Source organism: Hirundo rustica, chromosome 20 (genome assembly GCF_015227805.2).
Source record: "Hirundo rustica isolate bHirRus1 chromosome 20, bHirRus1.pri.v3, whole genome shotgun sequence".
Lineage (NCBI taxonomy): Eukaryota > Metazoa > Chordata > Aves > Passeriformes > Hirundinidae > Hirundo > Hirundo rustica.
The window spans coordinates 3,970,441-3,996,382 of record NC_053469.1 but is presented as its reverse complement, the minus strand read 5'-3'; the positions used below and the strand labels follow the sequence as shown (position 1 = coordinate 3,996,382).

The window sequence follows — 25,942 nt, the reverse complement described above, 5'->3', positions numbered from 1 at the left end:
ATTAATCAACTTGTAAATTATTTAGAGAGCCATGCGCTGTCTTCAGCCAGTACAAACACGCTGCATGCAAAGGCTTGCTGCAAACCAATGGAGCTCCCAAAGGGTCTCTGCAATGTTCAGACAGCTCGCAGCTCGCCAGCACAGCGCTCTTAAAAACAAGAAATAACACCGAGCTTACCCCCTCAGATATCAGGGTTTACTCATCCTTTCAACTCGGAAACTCTCGGCGAGTTTTTAACAAAGAGGAGCTGCTCTATTGTCAAATCTGTGTTCCGTGCTCAGTGATGAGAATATTAATTTGATGTCAAAAAAACCAAAAACAAAAACCAAAACCAAACAAACAAACAAACAAACCCAACCCACCCTGAACGGAGCAAAGTGTTTTCAGTGAGACTGTGATCACAATCACCAGGGGACCCCAACTTTCAGAGGCTGCACCAAAAAGCACCCCTTTAAAACAACTGCAACGTAAAATAAGGGGGAATCTGTATTTGTACAAGTAATGGTTTTTATTAGAAAACAGGAGAAATTAGGGAATTCCAGATTTTACCCCCTGCGTGCAGACCGCCATTGGGGACAGCTTCAGATATTACAACTTTTAAAAATATATATATATAGAAAAAGGAAGAGGAAAAAAGCCAACACAGGTTGTGTGTGTTCAACTCTAACTGGCTGCAAATTGTGCAGTGTTCCATGAATCAGTTCTCTCACCTCCTGAATCTTCATTTTGGTGGGAAAAAACCCAATTGTGGTGGTGTGAGATTTGTTTTATTAAGTTATGAAGTTATTTTTGTAAGATTTTTAAGTTATTTTATAATGGTTTAGTTCACTGTATACCCCTGTGTTCTGCATTGGTTTTCCCTTCTGCATCTGTTGTTTTGTCTATTGTAAAACCCGACGTTTTCTGTCATTCATCCCTTCCCTGCACCTGTCGCTGTCAATCCCCGCCCCCCCCTCCTCGTGGTCGCCTGCCTGCCACTCAGAGACCCTTCCCTGGCTTCTAGAATCCTCCGGGAAGGGTGCCAAGTGATAGGCTGGGGCCCGGGAGACCCCCTCCCCTCATTTTGTGATTGGTCCCCAGTTCCATGGTTCACACCCCCGGTTAACCCCCCCGATCCCTGTGACTGGCTGACCGGTTGTCGCCACCCCTGTTTCCACCCCACTTTAAAAGCTCATGCACGCCTGCCCCCGGGGTCTCTTCTGGGCTGTGGGTCAGAGAGTGCTGAGCCCCGTGCTGCCTCTCCCCCTGAATAAAATCCTGTTTAACTGAGCCCAGAGGAGTCCGCCTTTTGATTAGCTGCCGTGGGTTGCATACGCCATCTGCTGGCCGTCGCTGAGAGGGGAACCAAGACCCACAGGGAGGAGGTGGCTCGCCCGGTTTGCCACCCCGACCTCACCCGTTGCCGCGGTGCAGGAGACTGAGCTAGCCCGTGGCCGTGCTCATCAGCGCAAGGAACAGCACCGCGACAGCGGTTGGCGCCCAACGTGGGGCCCCCACCCTCAGGACACGAGGCGGACCCCGCGGCACGGACTGAGGCTGCAAGAGCCTGAAGAAAAGTCCTTGGACGCCCCGCTACCCTTGGTAGAGCGGCTTCGTAGATCACGCTCCCAAGGGACGAAGAGGACAGCCTGAAGCGCCCAGCAGGTCCTCTTCAGGCAGCTAATCTCGAGACCCCAGGCTTTATCGCATCCCAGGAGGGGGTAAGCCTTCTTCGTGAGGGGGCTTACTTTCGGAGGGTGCTCCCGGTGTGGAGACCCTAATTTCGGGAGGGATCCTCCAGGAGTGGGGGGGATCCCAGGCTGCGCAGCTCGGGGGGGTGGTGGTTAGCCTCATCCCCCTGCGGATTACTCTCCTCGGGGTGCTCTTTTGTTCTTTTTCGTTTTGTAAACTTTAAGTTTCGGGCAGTTGTCTTTTGGGTGGAAGTGTCCACAGGGGTTTTAGACACTGCGATTTTATTTTTCGGTGCGGACCCCCCGGGTTTGAGTTTCAGGTTTTGCCCGGTTTTAGGGGAGTGACCTCCGCGTTCGTTTTCTGTTAAGTTTGCTTTTGTCTGGGTGTCATCGAGTGGGCAGCAGGCAAGGGGGATTTGTTAGGTGTCCCCGAGCCCCTGATTTTGGTTTCGGTTTCGGAGAGATGGGCGCAAAACTCTCCGCTGCCCAAAAAGGTGTGTATTATAGTTTTAAGTCAGTTGTGGAGCTCGCCCAGTTAAAGGTTTCGAGGGGCGAGCTCAAGGGGTTTGTGAGGTGGCTTTTCCTGCACTTTCCTCGTGTGTCCCCGGAGCAGATGTACAGCCCCAAGTTTTGGACAGTTGTACAAAACAAAATCCATGATCTGGTGCTCCAAGGGGACAAGCAAGCCACAAAATTCTTTAATCTGGCTGTGCAGCTCTCAGCAGCTGCTTCAACTACCAACAAGGGAGTGCAGAAAAAGCCCAGTTTTAGGCAAACCTCCCCCTGCTCTCCCTGTCCCCGTTCCCCTTCCCCTTGTCCCCAGAAGAGAATTCTGAAGGGAGCAGCAGGACCCCAACCTGCTGGCTCAGGCTCCCCCAGGAATTCTCGACCCCCCCGCCCGGGCAGTCCTAGCCAGACTGCTCGGGGTTTCTTGGGCAGCCCTGGCCGGGATGCTCAAGAATTCCACCCTTCCCCATCTTACCCAGTTAATAAACCTCGTGTTAGATTTAGTCTAGCTGAGACTCCCCAACCACAAAATGGCTTCCCTACCCCTTATCCCCAAGATGGAGGAGACCGCATGGCACGGTCTTCCCCATCCCCCTACCCTCCTTCCTTCAATCCCTTTCTTCCTGCCCTTAATGAGCCCAACCCCTTCCTCTCCTCAGCCCCTCCTATCCCCCAAAAGACTCCACCCATGCTTCCTCCCTCTTCCAAGACCACTCCCACAGCTCCTCCTAGCTACTCCTCCCACGGGAACGCCCACATGACATCATCGGGTTCCCAAACCACGCCCCCTGCCGGAAGACCTGCCTCCTGGGCTTCCGGTTCCCACGCTCCCCCTGCTGGTTCCCACGCTCCCCCTTCCGGTTCCCACGGTCTGGGCCCGGAGGGGGCGGGGCCAGGGCCTGAGCCTGCAGGGATGCATGAGCCTTCCCCTGTTCCTTCGGTATCCCCAGTCGTTTATAAGGGCTCCCGAGGAGGGCAGCGGGTCCGAGCGATCCATCACCCGTTCCCCCAGTCCACCATCCGGGATCTGTGCAAGGCCCATCGAGATTATGGGCGGGACAGCCCCTATTTCAGGGGTTTGCTCCGTTCAGATCTCGATGCTGCTGTCGTTATTCCTGCGGACCTGAAGCAGCTGTTCTCCTGCCTGCTTGACTCAACAGAGTTCAAACTGTGGGTGGCAGCATGGAGGCAGCAACTCAGGGAGGCCTTGCCCAGTCTCCTCCGAGACCCGGAGACTGCGGTGGACGACAACGGGAACCCCCTCACTTTAGAACACCTTATGGGTGAGGGGAGATGGGCCAACCCATCGGACCAAACCTCAGATATCCCCATCAAAGCCCTCCAGATTGCCAGGGAGCATGCGGTCTCCGCATTTTTTGGAATGGTGCCAGACGGCCCGGTCGTACCCTATTACAAGATCATGCAGGGGGCCAAGGAAAGTTTCACTAAGTTCGTCGAGCGGCTCACCCAAGCAATCGAGGTGCAAGTAACGGAAGTGGCGGTAAGGGATGGGATCTTGAGGGAGATGGTGTTTGCAAATGCAAATAATATGTGCCGGAGTGCAATTTTGAGTCTCCCTCTGGACCCCCCTCCGACCCTTCCAGATATGCTCAGGGTGTGTCAGCTAAAGGTCCCCTACATGCAGGGAAACGACCGGGAAGGGAAATCAATAACACCGAGAGTTTCAGCAGTGTCTGGCACCCAGGGACCGACACGCGGACCATATGTGCCCCAGAAGAACCGGTGTCTAATCTGCCGGGAGCCCGGGCACTGAGCGAACACCTGCCCACTGCGGGATGCCGTGGAAGTTTTGAAAAAGAAAAGGAGGGAAGGCGGGGGGAGTGGGAACAGGGGAGGGTCGGGAGATAGCTCCCAACAGTTAAACTAAGGGGGGAGCGCAGGTCCGCCCGGCGCGAAGATAGAAATAGGGCAGACCGAGCAGCGGGGGAGGGGGAAGAAACATCTAGCGCCAATGATACGCTGCCTTTCACTGAGACAGGCAATAATACCGGACGTGACACACCGAATTTGACATACAGTACTGACCATGACCTTTCAAAGCCAATTTTAGTAACATCATCAAGGCATGAACCTTATCGGCTGCGGCTCACCGAAGCACTCTATCTGAGGACGGCGGATTAGACCTTCCTTTCCATAAACACCAAAGAACAAGGAGCCTGGCCAGTCCAAGGAAAGGAGCTTGTCATCATTGGGGACTGTAAGTACACCCCGCAAGAGGTCGAGATTCTTCCAGGGGTTCTCGTCAACAACCCCGGAGATCTCGTCCTCTGGCTGCGCTGCACCCATCCACCCACATTTATTCCTAAGGGACAGGTGATCGCACAAATCATCCCTACCCGGGGACCGAACAACACCCCGGTGGCTTGCCCTGTGCAAGCCATCACTGAAGAAAGGCCCCGGGTAGACTGTGAGTTCAGGGTGGGCGGGGAAACTATTAACATCACTGGTCTTTTAGACACCGGGGCAGATGTGACTGTTGTGCCAGCCCAGGATTGGCCGTCACATTGGGCTCTGCAGGACGTGGCTGGACACGTTCAAGGTGTCGGAGGGTTGCAATTGGCGAGACAATCCAGGAGCATAGTGCAAATTAAGGGGCCAAAAGGACAATTGGCTAACATCCGTCCTTTTGTTTTAGATTATAAGGAGCCTCTGCTTGGCAGAGATCTCATGTCACAATGGGGGGTCAAAATCGACATACCCGACCCCTCAGTGGAAATTTCCGCAGCGTCCATTGACGAGCGTCCCACCAAGAAACTTAATTGGCTGACGAACAAACCAGTTTGGGTGGAGCAATGGCCGCTTTCAAAACTTAAATTAAAAGCGCTCGAGGAGCTCGTGAAGGAGCAATTGGCCAAGGGCCACATTGTAGAAACCGACAGCCCTTGGAATTCCCCAGTTTTTGTGATTCAAAAGCCGGGGAAGGACAAGTGGCGGCTCCTTCAAGACCTCCGCCAAATTAATAATGTTATCGAAGACATGGGGTCTCTCCAACCTGGGATGCCTTCCCCGACTATGCTCCCACAAAATTGGCAATTGGCTGTAATAGATATAAAAGATTGCTTCTTTCAAATTCCTCTGCACCCTGACGATGCCCCACGTTTTGCTTTCTCGGTTCCCACCATCAACCGGGAAGCCCCGAGGAGACGCTATCACTGGCGAGTTCTCCCGCAAGGGATGAAGAACTCACCTGTTATCTGCCAGTGGTATGTGGCCTCCTTGCTGTCCCCTGTCCGCGCAGCCGCGGGACAGGCCATCATCTACCACTACATGGATGATGTTCTGGTGTGCGCCCCGAATGATGACATGCTTTCCCATGTGCTTGGTCTGACAGTCGATGCACTGGTTGCTGCAGGGTTTGAGCTACAGGAAGAAAAGGTTCAGCGGATGCCGCCCTGGAAGTACCTCGGGCTTGAAATCGGAAGGCGGACCATTGTTCCCCAAAAATTGGCAATTCGAACAAAAGTAAGTTCCCTTGCAGATGTCCACCAGCTGTGTGGGAGTTTGAATTGGGTAAGGCCCTGGCTAGGTCTCACCACCAACGACCTAGCCCCCCTCTTTAATTTATTGAAAGGGGGAGAGGAGCTGAGTTCTCCTAGGGTCCTTACCCCTGAGGCAGAAAAGGCTTTGGAAAAGGTGCAGGACGCTATGTCCAAAAGGCAAGCTCACAGAATTGACCCAGAGCTTCCTTTCAAATTCATAATAATGGGAAAGTTGCCACACCTCCATGGGATGATCTTCCAATGGAAGAGCATCCCAAAGAAGGACCGTGAAGGGAATGATCCACTCTTGATCATAGAGTGGGTCTTCCTGAGTCATCATCGGTCCAAGAGGATGACCCGGCCACAGGAGTTGGTTGCTGAGCTGATCCGGAAGGCAAGGTTCCGGATCAGAGAGTTGGCCGGTTCTGACTTCGAATGTATTCACATCCCAATTGGCTTGAGATCGGGCCAAATTTCAAAAGCTATGTTGGAGCACTTGCTTCAGGAGAATGAAGCACTCCAATTCGCTCTGGACTCCTTCACTGGGCAAATTTCTATTCATCGGCCTGCCCACAAAATTTTTAATTCGGAAACTAAATTTATATTATCACTCAAAGAGGTTCGCAGTAGGAGGCCCCTCAAGGCTCTAACCGTTTTTTACAGACGCGTCCGGAAGGTCCCACAAGTCAGTTCTGACTTGGAAGGACCCTCAAACTCAGCAGTGGGAGGCTGATATTGCCGAGGTGGAAGGATCACCTCAAGTCGCTGAGTTGGCCGCTGTCGTTAGGGCATTTGAGCGGTTTCCCGAACCCTTTAATCTGGTCACAGACTCCGCCTATGTGGCGGGGGTGGTATCCAGAGCAGATCAGGCGATTTTACAGGAGGTGTCCAACATAGCACTTTATGACTTGCTCTCGAAATTAGTTAGATTGGTTTCCCACCGAGAACAACCCTATTTTGTGATGCATACGAGATCACACACTGATTTGCCAGGGTTCATCGCAGAGGGGAACAGGAAGGCTGATGCCCTTGCTGCCCCCGCTGAGATGGCCCCTCTGCCAAACATCTTTATGCAGGCGAAACTCAGCCACCAGCTCTTCCACCAAAACGCGCCTGGCCTTGTTCGCCGTTTCCACCTTACGCGGGAACAGGCCAGAGCGATCGTGGCCGCGTGTCCATCATGCTCCCAGCAGGCTGTTCCAACTTTACATGCAGGGGTTAATCCCCGAGGGCTGAGGAGCTGTGAGGTGTGGCAAACGGATGTCACACACTTCCCACAATTTGGACGACAAAAGTATGTTCATGTATCCGTGGATACCTTTTCTGGAGCCGTGTTCGCCTCTGCCCACACAGGGGAGAAGGCCGGGGATGCCATAAAACACCTCATCCACGCCTTCTCCTTCATGGGCATTCCGAGGGAACTGAAAACCGATAACGGCCCGGCGTATAAATCCAGGGAGCTTCGTAGCTTCCTGCAGCAATGGGGGGTGGAGCACAAGACCGGCATCCCCCACTCCCCCACAGGCCAAGCCATGGTTGAGAGGACCCATGGGACCATCAAGCGTGTACTACATCAGCAGCAGAGGGTCCTCAAGACAGAGTCACCATCGGTCAGGCTGGCCAGAGCTTTGTTTACCATTAATTTCCTGAATTGTTCTTACGAAGGTCTCAATCCGCCCATTGTCCGACACTTCGGTGCCAGCTCGCTGTTTGGGGTCAAAGAACGACCGCAGGTCATGGTCAGAGATCCTGAGTCTGGAGGGACAGAAGGGCCACACGATCTGGTCACGTGGGGACGTGGGTACGCCTGCGTGTCCACCCCCACGGGACCAAAATGGATTCCAGCTAAGTGGGTGAGGCCCTATGTTCCCAAAAGCCCAGGGTCTGGCAAAATCAACAGTCCGCAAGTCACCGTAGCAGCGTGGAGGCGAAAAAGGAAAACACTGAACGAGGAGAGCTGAACATCAGCTCCGGGCGGAGCCATCCCTTTCCCTGCTGTTGTCAAATTTAAGTAACATATTTGTTTAGTGTCTTTCAGTTTTTCATAACAGCAACCCGAGCCGGATTGCCCGCTCTGAGGAGGTTCCACCTAGCCCTCGGAGCCTTGGCAACGCTCAGCCTGAGTCTCCCAGTCGTTGGATGGCTGGTCCACCAACCGAACAACTTCACCGCCATCCGACAAGTGACCAACATCAAAAGGGAGACCAAGGACTGGCTGGGCGGACTGTCTTCTAATTGGGGAATCTCCGGTTGGGCTTCATCTATGATAAAACTAGGTTGCTGTGTTTGTTTGTTTCCTTACTTGTTATCCTTGCGTTCGGTGTACAAAAAAGATGTTGTATAATTTGGTTTCTGCCACCTCACACTCCCCCACAGTTAACTATGTCACCATGCCATCAGAAGAGGACCATGAGGAGGAAGGACTGGAGTTGGAAGAAGTGCTGGAGGGGACCCCAGAAGACGAAGAAAGAAATCCGGATGAAGAAGAGCATAGACTGGGGTACCCAACGCAGCATCACTGACCTCCCTCCTCCGTTCCAGTCCCACTCCTCTTGAAAAAACAAAAAAGGGGGAGATGTGGTGGTGTGAGATTTGTTTTATTAAGTTATGAAGTTATTTTTGTAAGATTTTTAAGTTATTTTATAATGGTTTAGTTCACTGTATACCCCTGTGTTCTGCATTGGTTTTCCCTTCTGCATCTGTTGTTTTGTCTATTGTAAAACCCGACGTTTTCTGTCATTCATCCCTTCCCTGCACCTGTCGCTGTCAATCCCCGCCCCCCCCCTCCTCGTGGTCGCCTGCCTGCCACTCAGAGACCCTTCCCTGGCTTCTAGAATCCTCCGGGAAGGGTGCCAAGTGATAGGCTGGGGCCCGGGAGACCCCCTCCCCTCATTTTGTGATTGGTCCCCAGTTCCATGGTTCACACCCCCGGTTAACCCCCCCCGATCCCTGTGACTGGCTGACCGGTTGTCGCCACCCCTGTTTCCACCCCACTTTAAAAGCTCATGCACGCCTGCCCCCGGGGTCTCTTCTGGGCTGTGGGTCAGAGAGTGCTGAGCCCCGTGCTGCCTCTCCCCCTGAATAAAATCCTGTTTAACTGAGCCCAGAGGAGTCCGCCTTTTGATTAGCTGCCGTGGGTTGCATACGCCATCTGCTGGCCGTCGCTGAGAGGGGAACCAAGACCCACAGGGAGGAGGTGGCTCGCCCGGTTTGCCACCCCGACCTCACCCGTTGCCGCGGTGCAGGAGACTGAGCTAGCCCGTGGCCGTGCTCATCAGCGCAAGGAACAGCACCGCGACACCCAATTACCCGAACTATCAGCAGCTGTCCCAGCTGAAAAGCAGAATCTTACTGGTTTGGGAGTGGTTTTTTTCCTTCGTGCTGCCTTCCTGCGGTCTCACTGTTCCTGGCTCTATTTATTCCAGCCTCACAAACAGATATATTAATTAGCAGGGATCACTCCATGCTATTCCACCACAAAAACTGGACAGAATGACATGCAGATTTCAACTGACTGATGACCTTCCCTATCTTTGGGATGCCCCCAAAATGTTTCTGCTTGTCCTTTCATTAATACACCAAACACCTCAAGGGGCAAACACCAGGGACATTTAGGTGGGGAAATCCAAAATGTTTTCTTGCATTTTTTTTTGTTTTGTTCTCCCGGGGTATCAAATTCTGACAGACTCCTTTAAGATGGTGAACAAAGATCATGCAGATGGAACTTCAAATTAATGTTTGTCCATGTTTTCAGTGAGACAGCAGGTTGTCCAGCCTTCCTGGAGCGACCTGAGGACAGGAATTCTGTTTAAAGATCTCCTTCAGGCCTGTGGGATCTATAAAAGACCTTTCTACACAGGCATCATGTGTCCAGGGGAGGGTCAAGTCTATGGAGCTGCCTCCTCAGGACATTTCAGAAGGAATCAAACCAAATAAATTAATTTATGGCACTTGTCTTGCTGCCTGTGGGAAGGTTCTGGCCGCTGCACTCAGCTCTTACTCAATTTCTTCCCAGGCTGCCCAAGCAAATGGTGTGTGCTGAATTTAGCATTATTGACCAAGAGTTTCTCTAAGTGGAGTTAGTGACCAGAAGATTTGTCTTAGACTCCAATGTTGGTAATTGTCTGCCCAGCATAGTTAATAATAACTAGCCAGTACTCAGTGAAACCACAGCATCCTAAAGGAACAGTCGCTGCATTTCAGACTGGTTGTCCAAAGCACAACTCAACGTTTATGACAGGCAGGAAGCTGTCAGGTTCCTGAACTTATCACCAAAAATGCATTTTTCATTATCTAGTGTGCACCTATTGTAGGCTAGAATGTCCTGGGAATTAAAAAATTAATGGGCTCAAAAATACCTGCGCTGCCTTCATTCAGTAAAATAAATCACCATATACAAAATTGAGGATTTTGACAAAATTCAGATCTTTATGAGACAGCAAACACTGGAAAATACAGAAAATGGGAATACTGGGTGGCCTTTTGGGGTGAATAACAGAATTGTCTGGGCTGTTCCTGAAATACACGGGGCACACATGAAGCAGCAGCACAGGAAAAGCAGCACAAAGAACGCTGATGAATCCTAGAGCCATGAAGAGAGCCGGGCTAGCCAAACAGAACTGGAGCAGAACAGACAGTGGGCAGCCTCAGGAACTCAATAATGAGTCAGCTTTGAACAGCCTGAGCTTCGAGCCTTGTTACAGCACCACAACACGCCCCGCTGGCACATCTTAAATGACTAATTGTATGCAATCAGTGGTGTCCACAAGAAGGGAAACACACTGAGATCAGTCCCCTGGGGGAGCATTTTAAGAATATATGAGGCATGTCCTCAAGATTTTATGGCCCTGCTTTCATTTTGACAAGTAATGATTTGAGAACAATTTCTTTTTCTGGCCTGCCTTTGGTTCCACTGCTGAGTGCCGATGTCACTTGCATGATTCCCCACCCACAGGAGCAGCTAAGCCTCTTTACACCCAGAAATGCAATGAAAAGGTTGAAGTTCTAATTGCTTTTCCACGTACAAGACTGTGTGCTATTGAGTCTTTGCAGGTGAGACTTTCTGGAAGCCGACTGCAGTCAATCAGAGCAGGAGAACCTTTCCCCTGTTTTAACCTGGGCTGCAGCATGAGAGCAGAGATGCAAAGATCCTTTGCCCACCTTTCCCCTTCAGCAGCCTGTGTTATTCCATTTTCTCCAAGCCTCTTGTGAGGGCAGTAATGAATTCTTGTTAGTGTTTACTAATGTAAATTCATTCTCTCTTATCCCTGGGAGAGCAGGATTAGCAAAATGACAGAACTTATTATTTCTGGTTTTGTTGGATGATATTTATCTTTATTCAGCCCTTAATTCTGTGCTGTGTTCCACCAAATAAAATAGATATGTGCATACCAGCAAATCTAAGGGAGAAATTTTAGCATAATGCACAGAAGTATAGTTATGGTCCCTATTAACATTCAGAAGTGTTGTGCAGCTTTATCTGTGCATGCTGTATTAAAAAATTAATCTAATTCTGAAATAATTTCTAATTTGGAGGAAGAAAGGAATTACAACTTCAATTTCATTCTCCTGAAATGAAAGCAGCTCCCTTGGACTAAGGATGTGCATATTTTTAGGACTGGCTAAAAATTATGATCTGTGCAATTATTTCACTCTACTGGGAATGCATCTCCTTTAAGGAACTTTAATGGTTAAGATGAAGTTTATAAAACACACAAAGAACATTTTAGTAAAGGAAGCTCTTTAAAGAAGCTATCTTTGAATAAACAGACCATCCAAATTCCCATCTCAGCCATAACTGAAATTTAGAGAGTGAGGTATTTACAATCCTCCCCTCCACAGAAATGAGCAGACAGTGGAATTACAGTATGCACATAAGAGTCTGAAATTAAGGGATACCATGAAAGACAGGCCCAGAGCTCAAAAGGATCTCCGTGTGTGAGCTGAAGCGCACTCAAAACCAGCCACATTCAGGTGAACCAGCTCACACAGGAGGGAATTATTCCCACACCTGCAGACCTCGGATCCACTGCACAGCGTACTCTGAGATCTCGTCTCTGAGTCAATGCCCGTTCTGGGTATTTCTAACTCACAAACTCCTCTCCTGGATCTCAGTGCCTGTTCCAGAGGATCCAACCTCTCTCTTGCAGGCTGCAGAGATTCCTGCTTTCCATCCCCACAGCAGCTCCTGCTCCCAGCAGTGGTGGCTGTGTTAGGAATAAATGCAATCCATTCACTGGAGATGAAGTTCAGAGTTAAAATCCATCACCCTGAGGCTTGATAAAGTGTCTGACAGAGGGATGGCACCCCCAAAGCTGCAGGCTGCCAAAAATCTATTGGAAAGGTCTGGAAAAGTCCTGCATCTCTGGGTCTGGTATCAAGGGAACCTCAGTTAATTTTAAAGCTCGTGTTTCAGAACTGTCTAATTCAGCCTCAGAATTAAGCTATTGAGCAAAAAACAAAGGAGATTTTTGAGCTTTTCACCTTACCAAACACATTTCTTCGCTAAAAATAAAGGACAGTGAAGATTTCTCTTTGCTCAGGGGGGCTTTGCTCAAAATTCCATTAATACTGAAGCTTAACTGAGATTTCCCCATCTTCAGCATGATTGTCTCCTTGTGTTTGTACCACTGGAAACCATTTGGGCTGTTGCCAGAAACAGCATGGGAAGTTCCTCTTCCAGGCCATTGCAATTTGGCAAAATAAACATTCTTTCACCCTTCTGCAACACAACTTCTCCTCTTTAACTACAGACATTCCCTGATCCCTAACACCCACCACACACACACAGCAGGACAAGTGTAACAGGCAGACAGGTTTAAGCTGCTGCTCTCAGGAGCTTACAGTATTTATGATTTATCTGAAATCCCTGCAGAACCTTCCAAAAGCAAAGCATACTCAACCAAAAACGTTGGTAGAAATGAAGTACAAAGAAATTTGGTGTTTAAAGTATTACGTGGAATAGAGGAAACTACGGCAGCATTTTAAAAGTTGACATCCAAATGTAAAATGAAATATTATTGCGCTTTGAAAGCAGTTTGAACTGGTGGCAGAATTCTTATTTTGATTTAGAGATTAAAACATGGAATTCAGGTTTCTGAGTTTCACTGGAACGGCGAATATTTGCTTTGAGGATATAAAAAGCCCTTAGAAATCTAACTTCTGTTACGCAGTGCTACAAATCCCGTGGCACAAACGGAATTAATCGGCTTTCAGGCTACTCTGATTAGAATCTGACCAGCAAAAATTCACTCACAATTTGGTTTTTGCAACAAATTTGTAACTACAGCGTAATGACACAACAACATGCCCTACCTGGACATCCACTGTCAATGTAAGGCTTAACGAGTTCTCCAAGTTTTGTGTTGTCTGCAACAGCTTCCTTTAGCAGTTGCCCACAGCAAACTAACGGGAAGGAAGAACAAAAAAGACACAAGGTTAAATTTTAAAAAGGAGGCAACAAAGAAAAGGAAAAAAACCAAAAAACAACCCAGAAGCTGCATACTGGAATAAGGTCACTGAATAAAATAAAAGTTGTATGGTTTTTTTGAGTTCCTTGTTAGGGTTGTTTTTATGGTTTTGGCCAAGCAGAGTGAAAAGCAAGGAGACTGAGGATATGGAATGAAAAAAAAAAAAAATATATATATATATTTGGCAAAGAACATATTAAAAATTGAGAGAATGATATTAATCAAATATATTTCTGAAATAACAACTCAAGGGATTGCTAGTGGCTTTCACTTTTTATAAACTTGTAATTACTGAATAAAGTTCCAGCTGCTGAACAGCATCTGAACCACGCTGCTGGAGGTGCAGCATAATGCTCAGTTCAGGAAGGGCCTCCCTGGATCATTTAATGATCATGTAAGGATTACATTTAAAAAAACCTGTGCTAATGCAATATTTTCATTGATTTCAAACACACAGAACACCAGGAGATGCAGATTTCAGGTTTGAGCCGGGACAGCTGTACATGAAATATTCCTATTTTGGGCTTGGACAGCACTGGCTGCCCCAGGTGAGGGAATTTACAGAGAGGGAACCAAGACATGGAAAAGTCACACAACAGCAGAAATCCCGGTCACAACTCCAATTTGGTAAATATTAGCTGTAGATCCCCCTGTAGATTATTCAATTAATAATCCTGAATTGATTCCTTTCTTCCTGGAATCAATAGCACCAACAGGCACTGACTTTGATGGGAGGAGATGGAGCCCTTTAATCAGTTTATTGCTGTTAATCACACTGCCAGGCCAGCAGGAGTGTTCCTGGGACACAGCTGACAAAGTTCAATGTTTAAGTGACAATTTGAACAGCCACCAGTTATCCCGGAGAAGCAAATTCACATTCATCATAAATAGCGTAAAAACAGAACAGAAACTCAATGCACAGACCCCAATTTAAGACACCTCATAAGTACACACCTAAATTCAAGCCAATTAATTTAAACTATTTAATTATTTAAACATTTAAACAATTATTTAAATTTTTGAGCCTGTGCTTCAAGCCCAATGGCCTAACAGAAATAAGGTATATGCTGAATATCATTCTGAAAAATGGTAGTCTTCCAACTCTGTATTAAACGCTTAATTCTTCTAATATTTGGGTTACAGAATACTTAAAATAAAATCCAACATATGGGTAAAGCACTGGTAATGGTTTTTTCATAAAAAGAGCTGCAACTCTCTCATATTGTAGTTAATTTATTTTAAAAAATGCAAATTTTGACCTAGATGGAACACTATGAAACCTGCAGTTTTAGAAAAAAAGTTGAAAAAAAAATTCAAAAGGACAAGAACAAAATAATTTTAATACATTCGAGCATATTTTGTTTTCTTTAAGCCAATTACACAATTAATAAAAATACAGCTTTGAATAAATATACAAATATTTAGACTTTCACATGATATTTTAAAATACAGCAAGGGCACAATAACTGACAGCAGAAATATTCTGTCAAACCTGCCTTTTATTTAACTAAGACAGTGTGACTAATCAGCAAATTTTACAGCTACCAGACATTTGTTTAAAATAATTTATGGCTATTCCACTGTTAGAAGACTCTACAGAACACGGAAAATATTGCACTGATCCAACCACCAAGCTGCACTTTTATATACAGAACTTTTTAACATTTAAATGCTAATCATTGACAAGTCTCATGAGGAATTTTTTTGGACTTCCTTTACAACAGAAAGGAATTATGCACTTTTAATTAATTCCTTCATTTTCTCACACATTCCTTGAGATGAGCAGAGCCTGAGCTTTCACTAAAGTTCAGAGTGAACTCTGTTTTAAAAGTGCCCCAATTTTGGGCAGACAGCTGAAACTGCAGACCTTACTCATGATCCACAGAAGAGCTCAGAGGACTACAGGAGTCAAACAACAGAAAAAGACAGATGTAAAAGGTATAAAAAATGATGAAATGATGACTAAAAAAACCCTTAGAGCTGGTTTGTCACAGCAGATACACTTGGTTTACACTTCTTCATTCAAATGCTTTTCACTTCCCTCAAAAATTTGACATCCAGAGCAATGGACTAAGAGAGACATTTTATAAAGAGAGCAAAATGATCAAAAAGAGAGAAAGGGGGAGTTGAGCAAAGTGCATATTTACTGAGAACTTACTGTTGACAACATCATATTTCTGAGCTATTAGTGCTGCCTGCAGGCTCTTCCCACTGCCTGGGGGGCCAAGAAAGAGAACCCGGGGTGTAAAGGGCGCAGCAGATCGGTGCCTGGTTTGGACAAAGGCAAGAGCTAGAACAGGAGAGAAAGGCAAAAAAAAAAAAAAAAAAATAGAGGTTTTAACCCATTTCTTTAAAAAAATTAAACATAAACATTGATTAACTATGCTCTCCTTTAAAAAATAAACGTTGTCGTGTTGATCATGGTTTATTTTATCTCTGAAACATCCAGACTCTGCACCCAAAATCAGGACACTGATAAAACTGTCCTGTCAGCAATTTACTCTACATTTTAGAAATCTCGCTATCATTACACTCCTCTTTCTTTCATCACTGCCTGTCAAACCATTTTAAAGAGCAGATTCAATTAATAATTGCTCTCTCACCATGTTGTTTTTAGCAGAAGTAATTTTTGCTTGATAGCTACAATTTTACCATGCAAATTATAGAGGGCTGTAATTACATTTAATACTTTCTGCAGTTTCTGAACAAATATTTAAGTGTAAAAACTTGGGATGTTAAATTAATGACATTTATCCAGCTGTGTGTGATTAAGACTCCTAATTACAATATTATAGACTTGTAGCACAGTGTGTCATGACACTGCTCAGCATTGACAACACAGAACTGAGTGTGGAGGTTTTATTCTTTTACTCATCCTTTTTGTGTAACTTGTAAAGAATATTTGAGCTTCTCTGCCTGATTCCACTCATTTTCTGGACATCATCCTCCTAAATTTTGCTTCAAGCAGGAAATAAAACCTTTAACTCAGCCTGCAGGTTTGGAAAGACCACAGGACATGTGAAGCATCATCAGCATTGCCACATTGTGGAGACCTGGACTTTGTTAGAATCCCAAAAGAGAACCTGGGAGATCACCAAGAAGCCAAAAGCTGCCACAGCTTTGGCAGTGGGGACAGTTTGGGACTGTATTTGGACACAGCTGTGCCCATTTGATGGCTGAGAATACCAGAGGAGGGAGCAGCTCAAGCCATGCAAGTTCTCCAGGGATCAGTCAAATGCCTGATCCCACCTGCCAGGGTTGGCCATGACTAAAGCAGCAAGGACACACCTGCACAGGCTCTGATTCCTCTGGGATTGCAGTGGATGCAACTAAAGGTGAGCCCAGATGAGCTGCAGCCTCTCTCGGTTTCTGTGAGGTCTTCACTTCCAATAAAAGACTCTCTAAAGAGTCCTTGTAATAAAAAAAAGTATTTTAGGCTAAGGAATAGGCCAAACTTAAACATGACTGTTTGTGTGAGCCATCAGCTATATTAAAAAAGCACGAAAGGATTGGTGGGGAACATCCTGAGGATCAGGATTTTAAGTGCCATCGTCAACACATTGCTCTGTACCGACAATTTTCCAGAGAACTTTCCCTTAGACGCTTTGGTACGATTAGAAAATCATTTCTAATAAAGAAGCACCTCCAGCAAACTCCAATTTCTACATAGCAGCCCTAAAGTATTGAGAAACTAAAACTGCAGCCACACAGGAGTGTATCCACCTCTTCCTGCAGCGCTGGAATCCCGCACAGCCCAAGAGAATTTGGTGTCACACCCCACAGCAGGGCAGCAGCAACTGCACTCGAGGTCACAAAATTTTACAGTTGTGTGAAACAACCCACAATACTGCTCATGCTTATGAGAGATCTCCTTTTTTTTTCCGTGGTTTTTTTTTTTAAAGCTCCAGCTGGGGCAATAAAAATCTAAACAAAAAACCTGGAAAATCCTACCAGAAAATAGTGCTTGTTGCACAGCTTCCTAAACCCTGAGTATCAGCTGCTCAAGCAGTGCTCCAGTTATTCTGAACATTTTCCACAACCCAGTGTATTGAAAAGCACAAACATTACAGGCAAAGCACCCTGCTTACAAATGATGCTTAATTTGCAGTAAATAACCAAGTTAATTAGGAGTAATGATCCCCTAGACAGTCTCCACATCTAATTATTCTTTAAAAAAAAATCTGGCTGCTTGATGCACTGCAGAAAAAAAAGATCTAGAGAGGATTTTTTTCATTCCAGTTTTCAATTTATCTCACTACATTATTAATTAATAATAATTAATATTCAGGCACTCACATTTTTATTTACAATTCAAGGCATGAATTCTTTATGAATGATGATATGAACTTTTAAATTTAATTAAGTAATTTAGAGGTAATTAATGTGTAAATTCAGAATATAAACTTCCTACTTGTTTATCTTAAAAGTGCAGCACTTGTTATTAAAAGAAGAGACCTTTATTGAGATGCAAAGTTACTGGGATAGAAGGGATCATCTGCGGACTGACAGCTGCAAAGTACATCATCAACTGGGCTTTCTGGCAGTTTCCTTATTCTCTTCCAGAAGGATCAGCATTAAAAGTCAAGACTGCATTACAGTCAAGCAAAGGCAAACAAGAATTGTTGAACAGGAAAACTCCCAGCACAAACAGCTTTTAAACAATGAAATCTTCCCTGCTTTGAACTCCTCCTCCTTGTTGTTCTCAGACTTCGGAAGGTACTGGCCCCTTGGGAGATGAACAATTGAGCCACAGGGCTCCCTTTCAGAAGAGAGACTCACAGAAATGACGGTGACATTTGCTCTACTGAGTCAGCTCCTCCTTGGCAGGACTGTGAGCTGAGAATTTCCGGTTATCTGCACTCACTCCAGTAAAACAACCACCAGGAACAGCCCAAATGCTGTTCTAGAGAGAGCACAACTCAGCTGGGAGCCATCTGTGCTGCCTAATCCTACAAACTGACTCTAACAGCCAGCAGCTACCCCTCAAACAGGACTTTCTCCACTTGCCACAAAGCACATATTCACCCTGAGAGAGAACATCCACGGAGGGCTGGTCGGCATTGATGGATTTCAGAACTTTCTGGTAGATGTGGAAAATCTCTGGGAAGTTTCTGTGATATTCCAGCAGCTTCTTGGACACCTCCTGCTCGGAGAGACCTTCTGGTTTCACCAGCCTCTGCTGCACCAGGGGGTCGCTTGGCCAGTCAAAGGTTGTGTGGAAAACCTCTGCGGGGAACAGGGTTAGGAACTAAGAGCATGATTTAACAGGTTAAGAATGTCCCTCTTAATTGCACTCCTCAAAACATTCAACCTGATTTTTTCATTGAGCAGTGTGAGGATTTTATCTTGTGATGGATGATAAAATTCAACAGACAATACAGAGCTGAGTCCATTTGACAGTTTATTTTATTGGATAGAAATGCTTTTATTTAACCTAATGGAAGTGATTTTATTTACCCTAAAAGCATCCCTGCACCTCAGAAACAAAGCAGGACCTAGCAGAGATGCACAGCAAAATTATAAACTCGTATGGACAGACCTAACCTTTAAATATTCTGTACTGCCACAGTCCACTGTTTGTAGGCTCAATACTGAGCTTTTCATTTCCCTGTGTTTTTATTGGCACTGAAAACAATGCAATGTCAACAAATACCATTTTCAAAGAGCTGAAATTTTTAATTACAAATTCCTACTAGTTCTTAAAAGGATCCCACTTAAATTTTAATCCCATCAGTAGTACTACTACAACGTTTCTGAGACCAAGCAACACTCCAGGCTGCAGTGGAGATCAGGAACAAACATACTGCACCTTGTGTGAGGGGATCGAGCCTTTTCCCACCACTCCTCTCAATCAGCACAGTGTCGGGGGCATAGAGCATTACTAGGCAACAAAAAGGAAAAAAACAGAAAAAAAAAAAAATTAAGAAGTGTAGCTCTTGCTAATTATTTGCTTTATTTCCTGTAGCTGTTCAGATATATCCTAATATTAAAGGTGGCTGAATTTATCTCGAGCACATTTGCCTCATTCTCCTTTCCCAGCATTCTCCCTGCAAATATTTTACTTCATTTCTAATCAGAATTTTGCTTCACCTGCTACACAATACAGTGGGATAAAATAACCATGAATGCAGTACCCATGGGCACTAACTGTCCCCGTTATCCAAAAAACATCACCACCAGCAATAAACAATTGTCTCTGGAGCCTCAGACAGAAGTTCCCACTGAGCCCCCGAGATTGATTCTCTTCTGCACCACAAACTATTACTTTTCACCCAGGTACTTTGGTGGTGGGACCAGCGAAACTGATTTTTATTAATAATCTCAGAGAAAAATGTTAAAACTTGATTAGAAAGCATCAAAAGAGGAAGAACCTGTCAGTTCCCTGGGTTGCTTTTGGCTAATCATCCTTGCAGTTAAACATTGTAATTTAATTACTATTTTCAGTGCATTTGATTACAGGTTTCAAACAAGTTCTTTTTATGACTTTCTTCCCTGTGTTAAATGGCTTTTTCAGGCACTTTTCTCCCTATTAAGGTACTCACACACCGTAAATCTCATCTCCTCTCAATCTTCTTTTTGATTAACTAGACAGACCGAGCTTTAAGATTCTCATTCGGGTCTTGGTGGCACAGATATAATTGTGAGCAAAACTCAACTTCAGATGTTATTAGGTATATTAAAAATACATGCAAGTACTAGACATTAAACATTTTTGCCTAACTCTACTGCAGTGATTCTGAGTTCTTCATTAACAGTTGAATATCATCCAAATCAAATCCAAAGTGACAATTCATCAAGTTGGATAAATTCTGTTCACTGTGCACTGGCAAGCTCTGCATTTATCTTTTCACACCGCATTCCACACAATTGCAGCATTTTTTTTATATTCTGAGTAGGTCCTTTAACTATAATTTGGGACAAATGGCTTCTCCTGTATGGCAAGGGCAGCTGCCAAGGTCTAAAACATTCCACCCAAAACCAGCCAGAATCCACCCCCACTCTGAAAGGTCAAGCTTAAAATCATCATGTTTCCACTCCACTTGGTGAAATTTACATTCCCTAATTCAACAGAAGCATAAAATCGTGTTTAGTACATGAGGATCTGGTTTAGTCTGAGGATAAAAGCTGATTTTTAGAGACGGAAGTCAGGAGCAAAGCTACTTGTAGCTGCTCAAAAACACTTGGTGTAGGGTCTGGGATTTACAGAGCTCTGACGTGGAAGGAGAAAAGGGTGGGAAAGACAGGGCTTAAAGTCTCCCAGGTTATTACCTCAGGCTTTCAACCCTACTGAAATATTCTGCTGTCTGGTGACTCTGTCTCCAGCATTGGTATTGAATTTATTGAGGATTTTTTGGGACAAACCCTTCTAGTCTTTCCTCCTGGATGCAATCACACACAAACCTTGTACTGCTTACCAACATGCCGAGGAAAAACGCCAGATGATTGCAGCATCCATGCCTGCTCCTGATTTTCAGGGAAGCCTTCCAAAATCCATCCCTGCTGAACAAAAACATGAAGCAGTTATTGATCCTGGAAGAGAAAAAACCCACAAAATTCATACTAAATCTCACTGCTATTTACACAAAAATTACCTCATTCTGATCCCTCCACAGCACAGCATTTCTCAGGGATGCTTGTGAGAGGAGAAAGCAAACATGGAGCACTGATATTTTTGTGAAATGCCTGCACTGGTTCCACTGCCACACAGCAATGGGAGCTTATGGATTGTAGCAATGATTTTTTTTTTTTTTTTTTGGTCCCATGTTTCAATCTTAAAAATAAAAACAAACCAACTTCTATCTCGAATAAAAACAACCCAAAACAATTTCTACGGTTTTGAAATATTCAGAAGGATACCAGCCCACATTGTGTGTATATATATATATAAAAAAGGAGCTAAACAAATCTAAAGACAGATTTAATGACAAGAATACTGAGGAAAATATGCATGCTTTCATTATTTTCCTAAATTATACAGGAAAACTCACAGTAATGGAACCAGTGTTCCCAGAGCTAATGAAGCAACAGAGCAAAAGAAAGAAAAAAGAAAAAAGAGCCTTTTGCTCCCTTAAGTCCTTGTTATAGCCAGCTAAGTGTTGGATTGAGCATCTTTAAAAAAACATTTACAGATCTGTGAAATACCATCAGAGAGCTGCAGCCTCACTCAGCTTTTGTCTGATGCAGTATTTGAAATCTAATCCACTTCCCAGGCTCAAGCCTGAATCTTCTGAACTCTCCCTAATTTATCTGTTAGTTGCCTGAGCACACAAGTCCTTGCTGTTATATCCCATCCCTCAAAATAACTTTGTGATACCGCCGTAAATCTGGGAGCCATCTTCGTGCTGAAATAAAGGAGATATTTTAATATTGCATTAGCTGGCAATCATTATCATCTCCCATATAAATCTGGTGCTCTGTCAGTGTGGGGTCCAAAGGTTCTCCAAGTATTTCAGGGAAATCTCTCTCCAGGACTTCTGCGGGAGGGAATGGGCCATTCCAATTACACAAGAAAATAGAGCAGACTATTTAAAATTCCTTAATTAGCCTGGTTTCAGGAACATGTCATCCCGCTGACAGATGTAGAAAATACAAGACTCAAGTAACTGCAAACCATTTTTGCCACTCCCAGTGTTTGCTCTGCCAAATTAGAATGAACCACTGGCTAAGGTCACACAGGTGCTGAGAAATCAATTTATCCCTGGGGACTTGCAGAAGGCAAAGCTGCACAGTGTTTGTAGTGCTATGCCGGGAACTTCAGCACTAGTTTGGAATATACTGTGTACAGGGAAAAAAAAAAAAAAAAAAAAAATTTATATACACATACACACAGGCCCAGATCTTCTAGGGAAAAACGGCATCTGAGGTCCAAGGCAAACAAATTGCTGGCAATTTACACAGACTACAAATCTGGCTTGTTTTCTCCACTCTGAGTACAAAGTTTTTAGAAATATAACCAAAAAAAAAAAAGGAAAAATAAACAACCACCCCACAAAACCTGAAGTCTCTACAGCTTATGGCTCAAATCACATAACGTGCAACAGGCAGTAAACACAATACTACAAAAATCCACAATCCATACTTTTAACAGCCCACAGCAAACTTCAAGAGGTTCACATACAAATTTCAAAGGTCCTTAAAACTGTCAATAAGCAATTTTATAGCGAAAAGTTTTGTCTGTTTAAGAAAACAAAGCTCAATAAATAGCTTCCCGCAGAAAATATATTTTAAGGCATCAAACCAATGCAAAATCAACACACGGTACAAAACCAGCGAGCATTTTGGAGCTGATTTCCAAAGGTCTCTGAGTTGCAGGGCATCAGTCAGTCCCTAATTAGAATATATTATCCATCTACTTGACACTTCAGTGAAATGTCTATTCCAGCACAGAGCTGCAGCTTTGTTCAGAACAGGTTTATTGATATTCTGCTGCCTTCCCTCTCCATACCCCCAGTGGCTCGGTTCTGTTTTATCACACATCAAAAAGGCCGTATGCTCAGGGCACCCCATGCACAGCTCGGAGCTGGAGGTCTGAACAGCTGCAAGTAGTGTGGTATCACAGGAGGGACAAGCTCCAAGCAGATGTCACAGATAAAATAAAAAAAAAAGGGAAAAAAAAAGAGTGAAAAGGGAGTGTGGCTTGGGAACGGAGCAAGAGGAAGCAAGACACAGCAGAGCAAGACCTGACTTACAATATGCCTATCGTGCTGTATGCAAACACTGGTCTTTTTTTGCCCTCCTGACTGTCATTAAAGTGTAATTAGCAACGTCACATGGTAAATTTGTTTCTTTAAGGAGCTGTCTATTTTTGGTTCTTGATAGCAGTAACCTTCTATCCAAGCATGGATTGCACCTTATCACACCAAGGGCTGAACAAAGGCTAAAAGTGAGAAATTCCATGGTGCCTGTGCTCTGTGGTCACTGCTCCTTCTCTTCCAGCTGGGAACGTCCCACCTTTCCCACATGAACCCTGCAAACAGAGATTCTGCTGCTGCTGCCTTAATGCCAGGTGAGCTGCTCCTGAAAAATCAGCAGCAAGGAAGCGCTTTCAAAGCCATCACTTTCCTCTCCAGACTTCAGGAATCTGGAGGAAAGGAAATGTTCAAGGTCATTCCCAAATGGAAATCTCCCCACCTCGGTGGCAGTTCTCTCAGCTGTGATACCAAACCTACAGACTTTCACACTTTCCACCACATTAATAATGACTTGGGTATTCAAGTTCCCTCCTGTTATTTGACCTGTACATCCTCCATTTTTTTTTTTTTTTTTAATTACCAAATCCGAAATTGACACTCCCTTTGAATAAAGAAAAAGAAACAGCAGAAAGAAACAATGCTGAATTATGTGGCATATGAGAAAAAAAAAAATCTCTGCTAGGAGCATAAAGGTCATGAATACAGCTGTTTTTAGGAAAACAAGTAATCACCACAGTTTTTCCACATTATTATTCAGCGGTTTTGAGTAAGTATTACATGTTTTTCGCTCCCAAATAAAGAAAGGGGTCAGAAAATAACATACATACAAAAAATAATATCAGTAGTAGCTTTGCCAGTATGGATCTAAAATTCTGGAGATTTTCAGAGCATGCTGAGGAGTGCAGTAGAAATACTGAAAACTCAGCTCTTGCACTCCATCAACATGAGCAGCATGGATGATGGAAAAAGCTCAAATCTTGCCAAATTTCCCCGCATTAGTTCTGTCAGTTGAGTAAGGTGCAAAGACATTTTAAAAAGTTCCATTCTTCTCAGAAAACAGAAAATGTGGTGAATGGGCAGATCTCTCCCTGGATAAACCTCTGTACCGTCACTTTCTTCCCGTGGAGTTTCACTGAGGCAAACACGATGACCTTTAGCTACCAAACAAACAGAAGCAATCCATCAAGGTAAAAGCAAACAGAAGCAATCAAGGTAAAAGCATTGCTCTCTTCGCCTTCCCTTCCAAGGGCAGCCACACAAAACCACCAATCTCAAGTCATTCTGCCTCTCCTGTGAATCACTGGCCTAAGCTCAGTTTCTAAAGATCCTAAATCCTCAGGGAGGTGGCTCAGCTCTCTCAAACACATCCTGAGCAACCTCTCCCCACTGGCTTTCTCCAGCTCCATGGATTCCCTCCACAAGCCCAGCAGTCAGAGGGGCTGCAGCCAAGCTGTGCTAACCCTGCAAGATGAAAATTCTCTCTGAAAAATCAGCCTCACAAGTGCCAGGCTGGAACACAATGTTTGCAGTAAGTTTCCTGTGTGTGCTGCAAGACCTCCCCACCTGAACCCTCGCAGCCCTGACTACGCTCGTGTTGGAGGAGCACATAACACAGGGCCTCAGCAGAGCCGTTGATCAATAAAAACGTTCTCCTTAGAGAATGCCAGTGACATCTATAAACCTGTGAGTGTCAAAACAACGGCACAAAAAATCCTGTATTCCTACTGTCAGTGGGATGAAAGCTGTACAATTAATGCCAAGCCAATGACACCACAAGGAGAAATAAAACAAACAGCTGGTGGTACTGTGGTCCAACATGCTGCTCTTAATCCATGAACATTTTCAGTGAAAACATGCTGACTCATGTTTCGAAAGAAATGGCATAAATCTGGTCAGCGATGTAAAAACCCTATAGCATTAATTCTATTTTGAGTTACACATGGAAAATATTACACTTAAAATGCACAGATCCCCTTTCAAAGGAGGAAACAATTTGTGGTCACTTTGTGTGTGTCTATCTATTAACGTAAAGATTTTCAACAACCGTCACACCTTTGAAAAACAAATTGTGTTTCTCCTAAAACCTCAGCTAGATTGATAACATCCAATCCATTCTTGCTGAATGTCAGAGAAGCTTCATAAAGGTTTTTTTTGCCCCCTGGTTCTGTTAAGACACCCAGCACTGATTCAGTGCTGCTGGTGATAACAACAGGAACATAAAATGCAGGCAGGACTCTGTGCAGCTGTTGGCATTTTAACCACCTTGTCACCTTACTCATACATGACCTAATACTTAAAATAACTCACTGAGAGATCTTTCTCTCATTATTGACAGGAGAACTAAAGCCAGGCCAACAATTATAGAAATCACAAGGAAAAATAAGGTGGAGGCAGCCTGTAGAGAGCGATGGATTTTGCTTGTACACCGACAGGAAAACTCACTTTAACAAACATTGGGAAAAGTAGCTGTTGAAAACATCTGCTCTTTTAATCAGGGAAAGAGACCTATGTGAAAAAAATGAGCATTTTTGAGAGGTTTTAGAGCTCTTGTTAGAAAAAGAGCTAAAAATACCACAAAGATGAACAAGTACACCACATGTGGTTTTAAACAGGTTCTCCTGCCAACAGAAGAGCCTAGGTCCTGTGTGGATTTATTAAAGATAAAAAAATACATTAAGTCCTACCAGATTATATCTGGAGTGCTAAGTAACTATAATGAGTTAAAATTAAGTAAAATAGCTCAGCTAAAAAGAGCTTCAAGGAAAACCAGACAGACCCATATAATTCAAGCACGGTGAATAGCAATACAAAAGTTTAATTCTACTTTGCAAATTCTACATTAATAGGTTATAGAGGAAATGTCTGCAGTATTTTATGAAGAAAAGTTGATACAATTTAGGATTTCTGCAAATCCCTTTAGTTTTTCTTTCTAAGCATCAAAAAAAAAAAAAATTGTTTCAGTCTCCCAGATGATGAAACATGGAGCAAAAAACAATGGATCGCACAGATTTGAACATAACTAAACCCATTCAGTTGCCTCTTTGTGTAATCTAAGACTGAACATATTAATTATTCCCCAGAAGACAATATATTCAAGAGCAGT

General features: G+C 44.6%; 1 protein-coding gene across 22 annotated transcripts in view; it reads right to left on the bottom strand.

Moving 5' to 3' along the window:
* The window catches only part of AK8 (adenylate kinase 8), a 73,719-nt gene that overhangs the window by 34,740 nt on the left and 13,037 nt on the right, over positions 1–25,942 (bottom strand). For 14 of the 22 annotated variants that reach the window (XM_040083588.2, XM_058423143.1, XM_058423138.1 and 11 more), the window contains 5 exons: positions 20,563–20,647; positions 18,957–19,028; positions 18,173–18,373; positions 15,306–15,437; positions 12,993–13,082 (listed from right to left, as the gene is read on the bottom strand). In XM_040083588.2, coding sequence (XP_039939522.2) covers positions 12,993–13,082; positions 15,306–15,437; positions 18,173–18,373; positions 18,957–19,028; positions 20,563–20,647 — 580 coding nt within the window. Of the gene's footprint in view, positions 1–11,465; positions 11,885–12,992; positions 13,083–15,305; positions 15,438–18,172; positions 18,374–18,956; positions 19,029–20,562; positions 20,648–25,942 lie in introns of those variants that run through there. The other 8 variants (XM_040083590.2, XM_058423154.1, XM_058423145.1 and 5 more) reach the window with 2 other exon arrangements.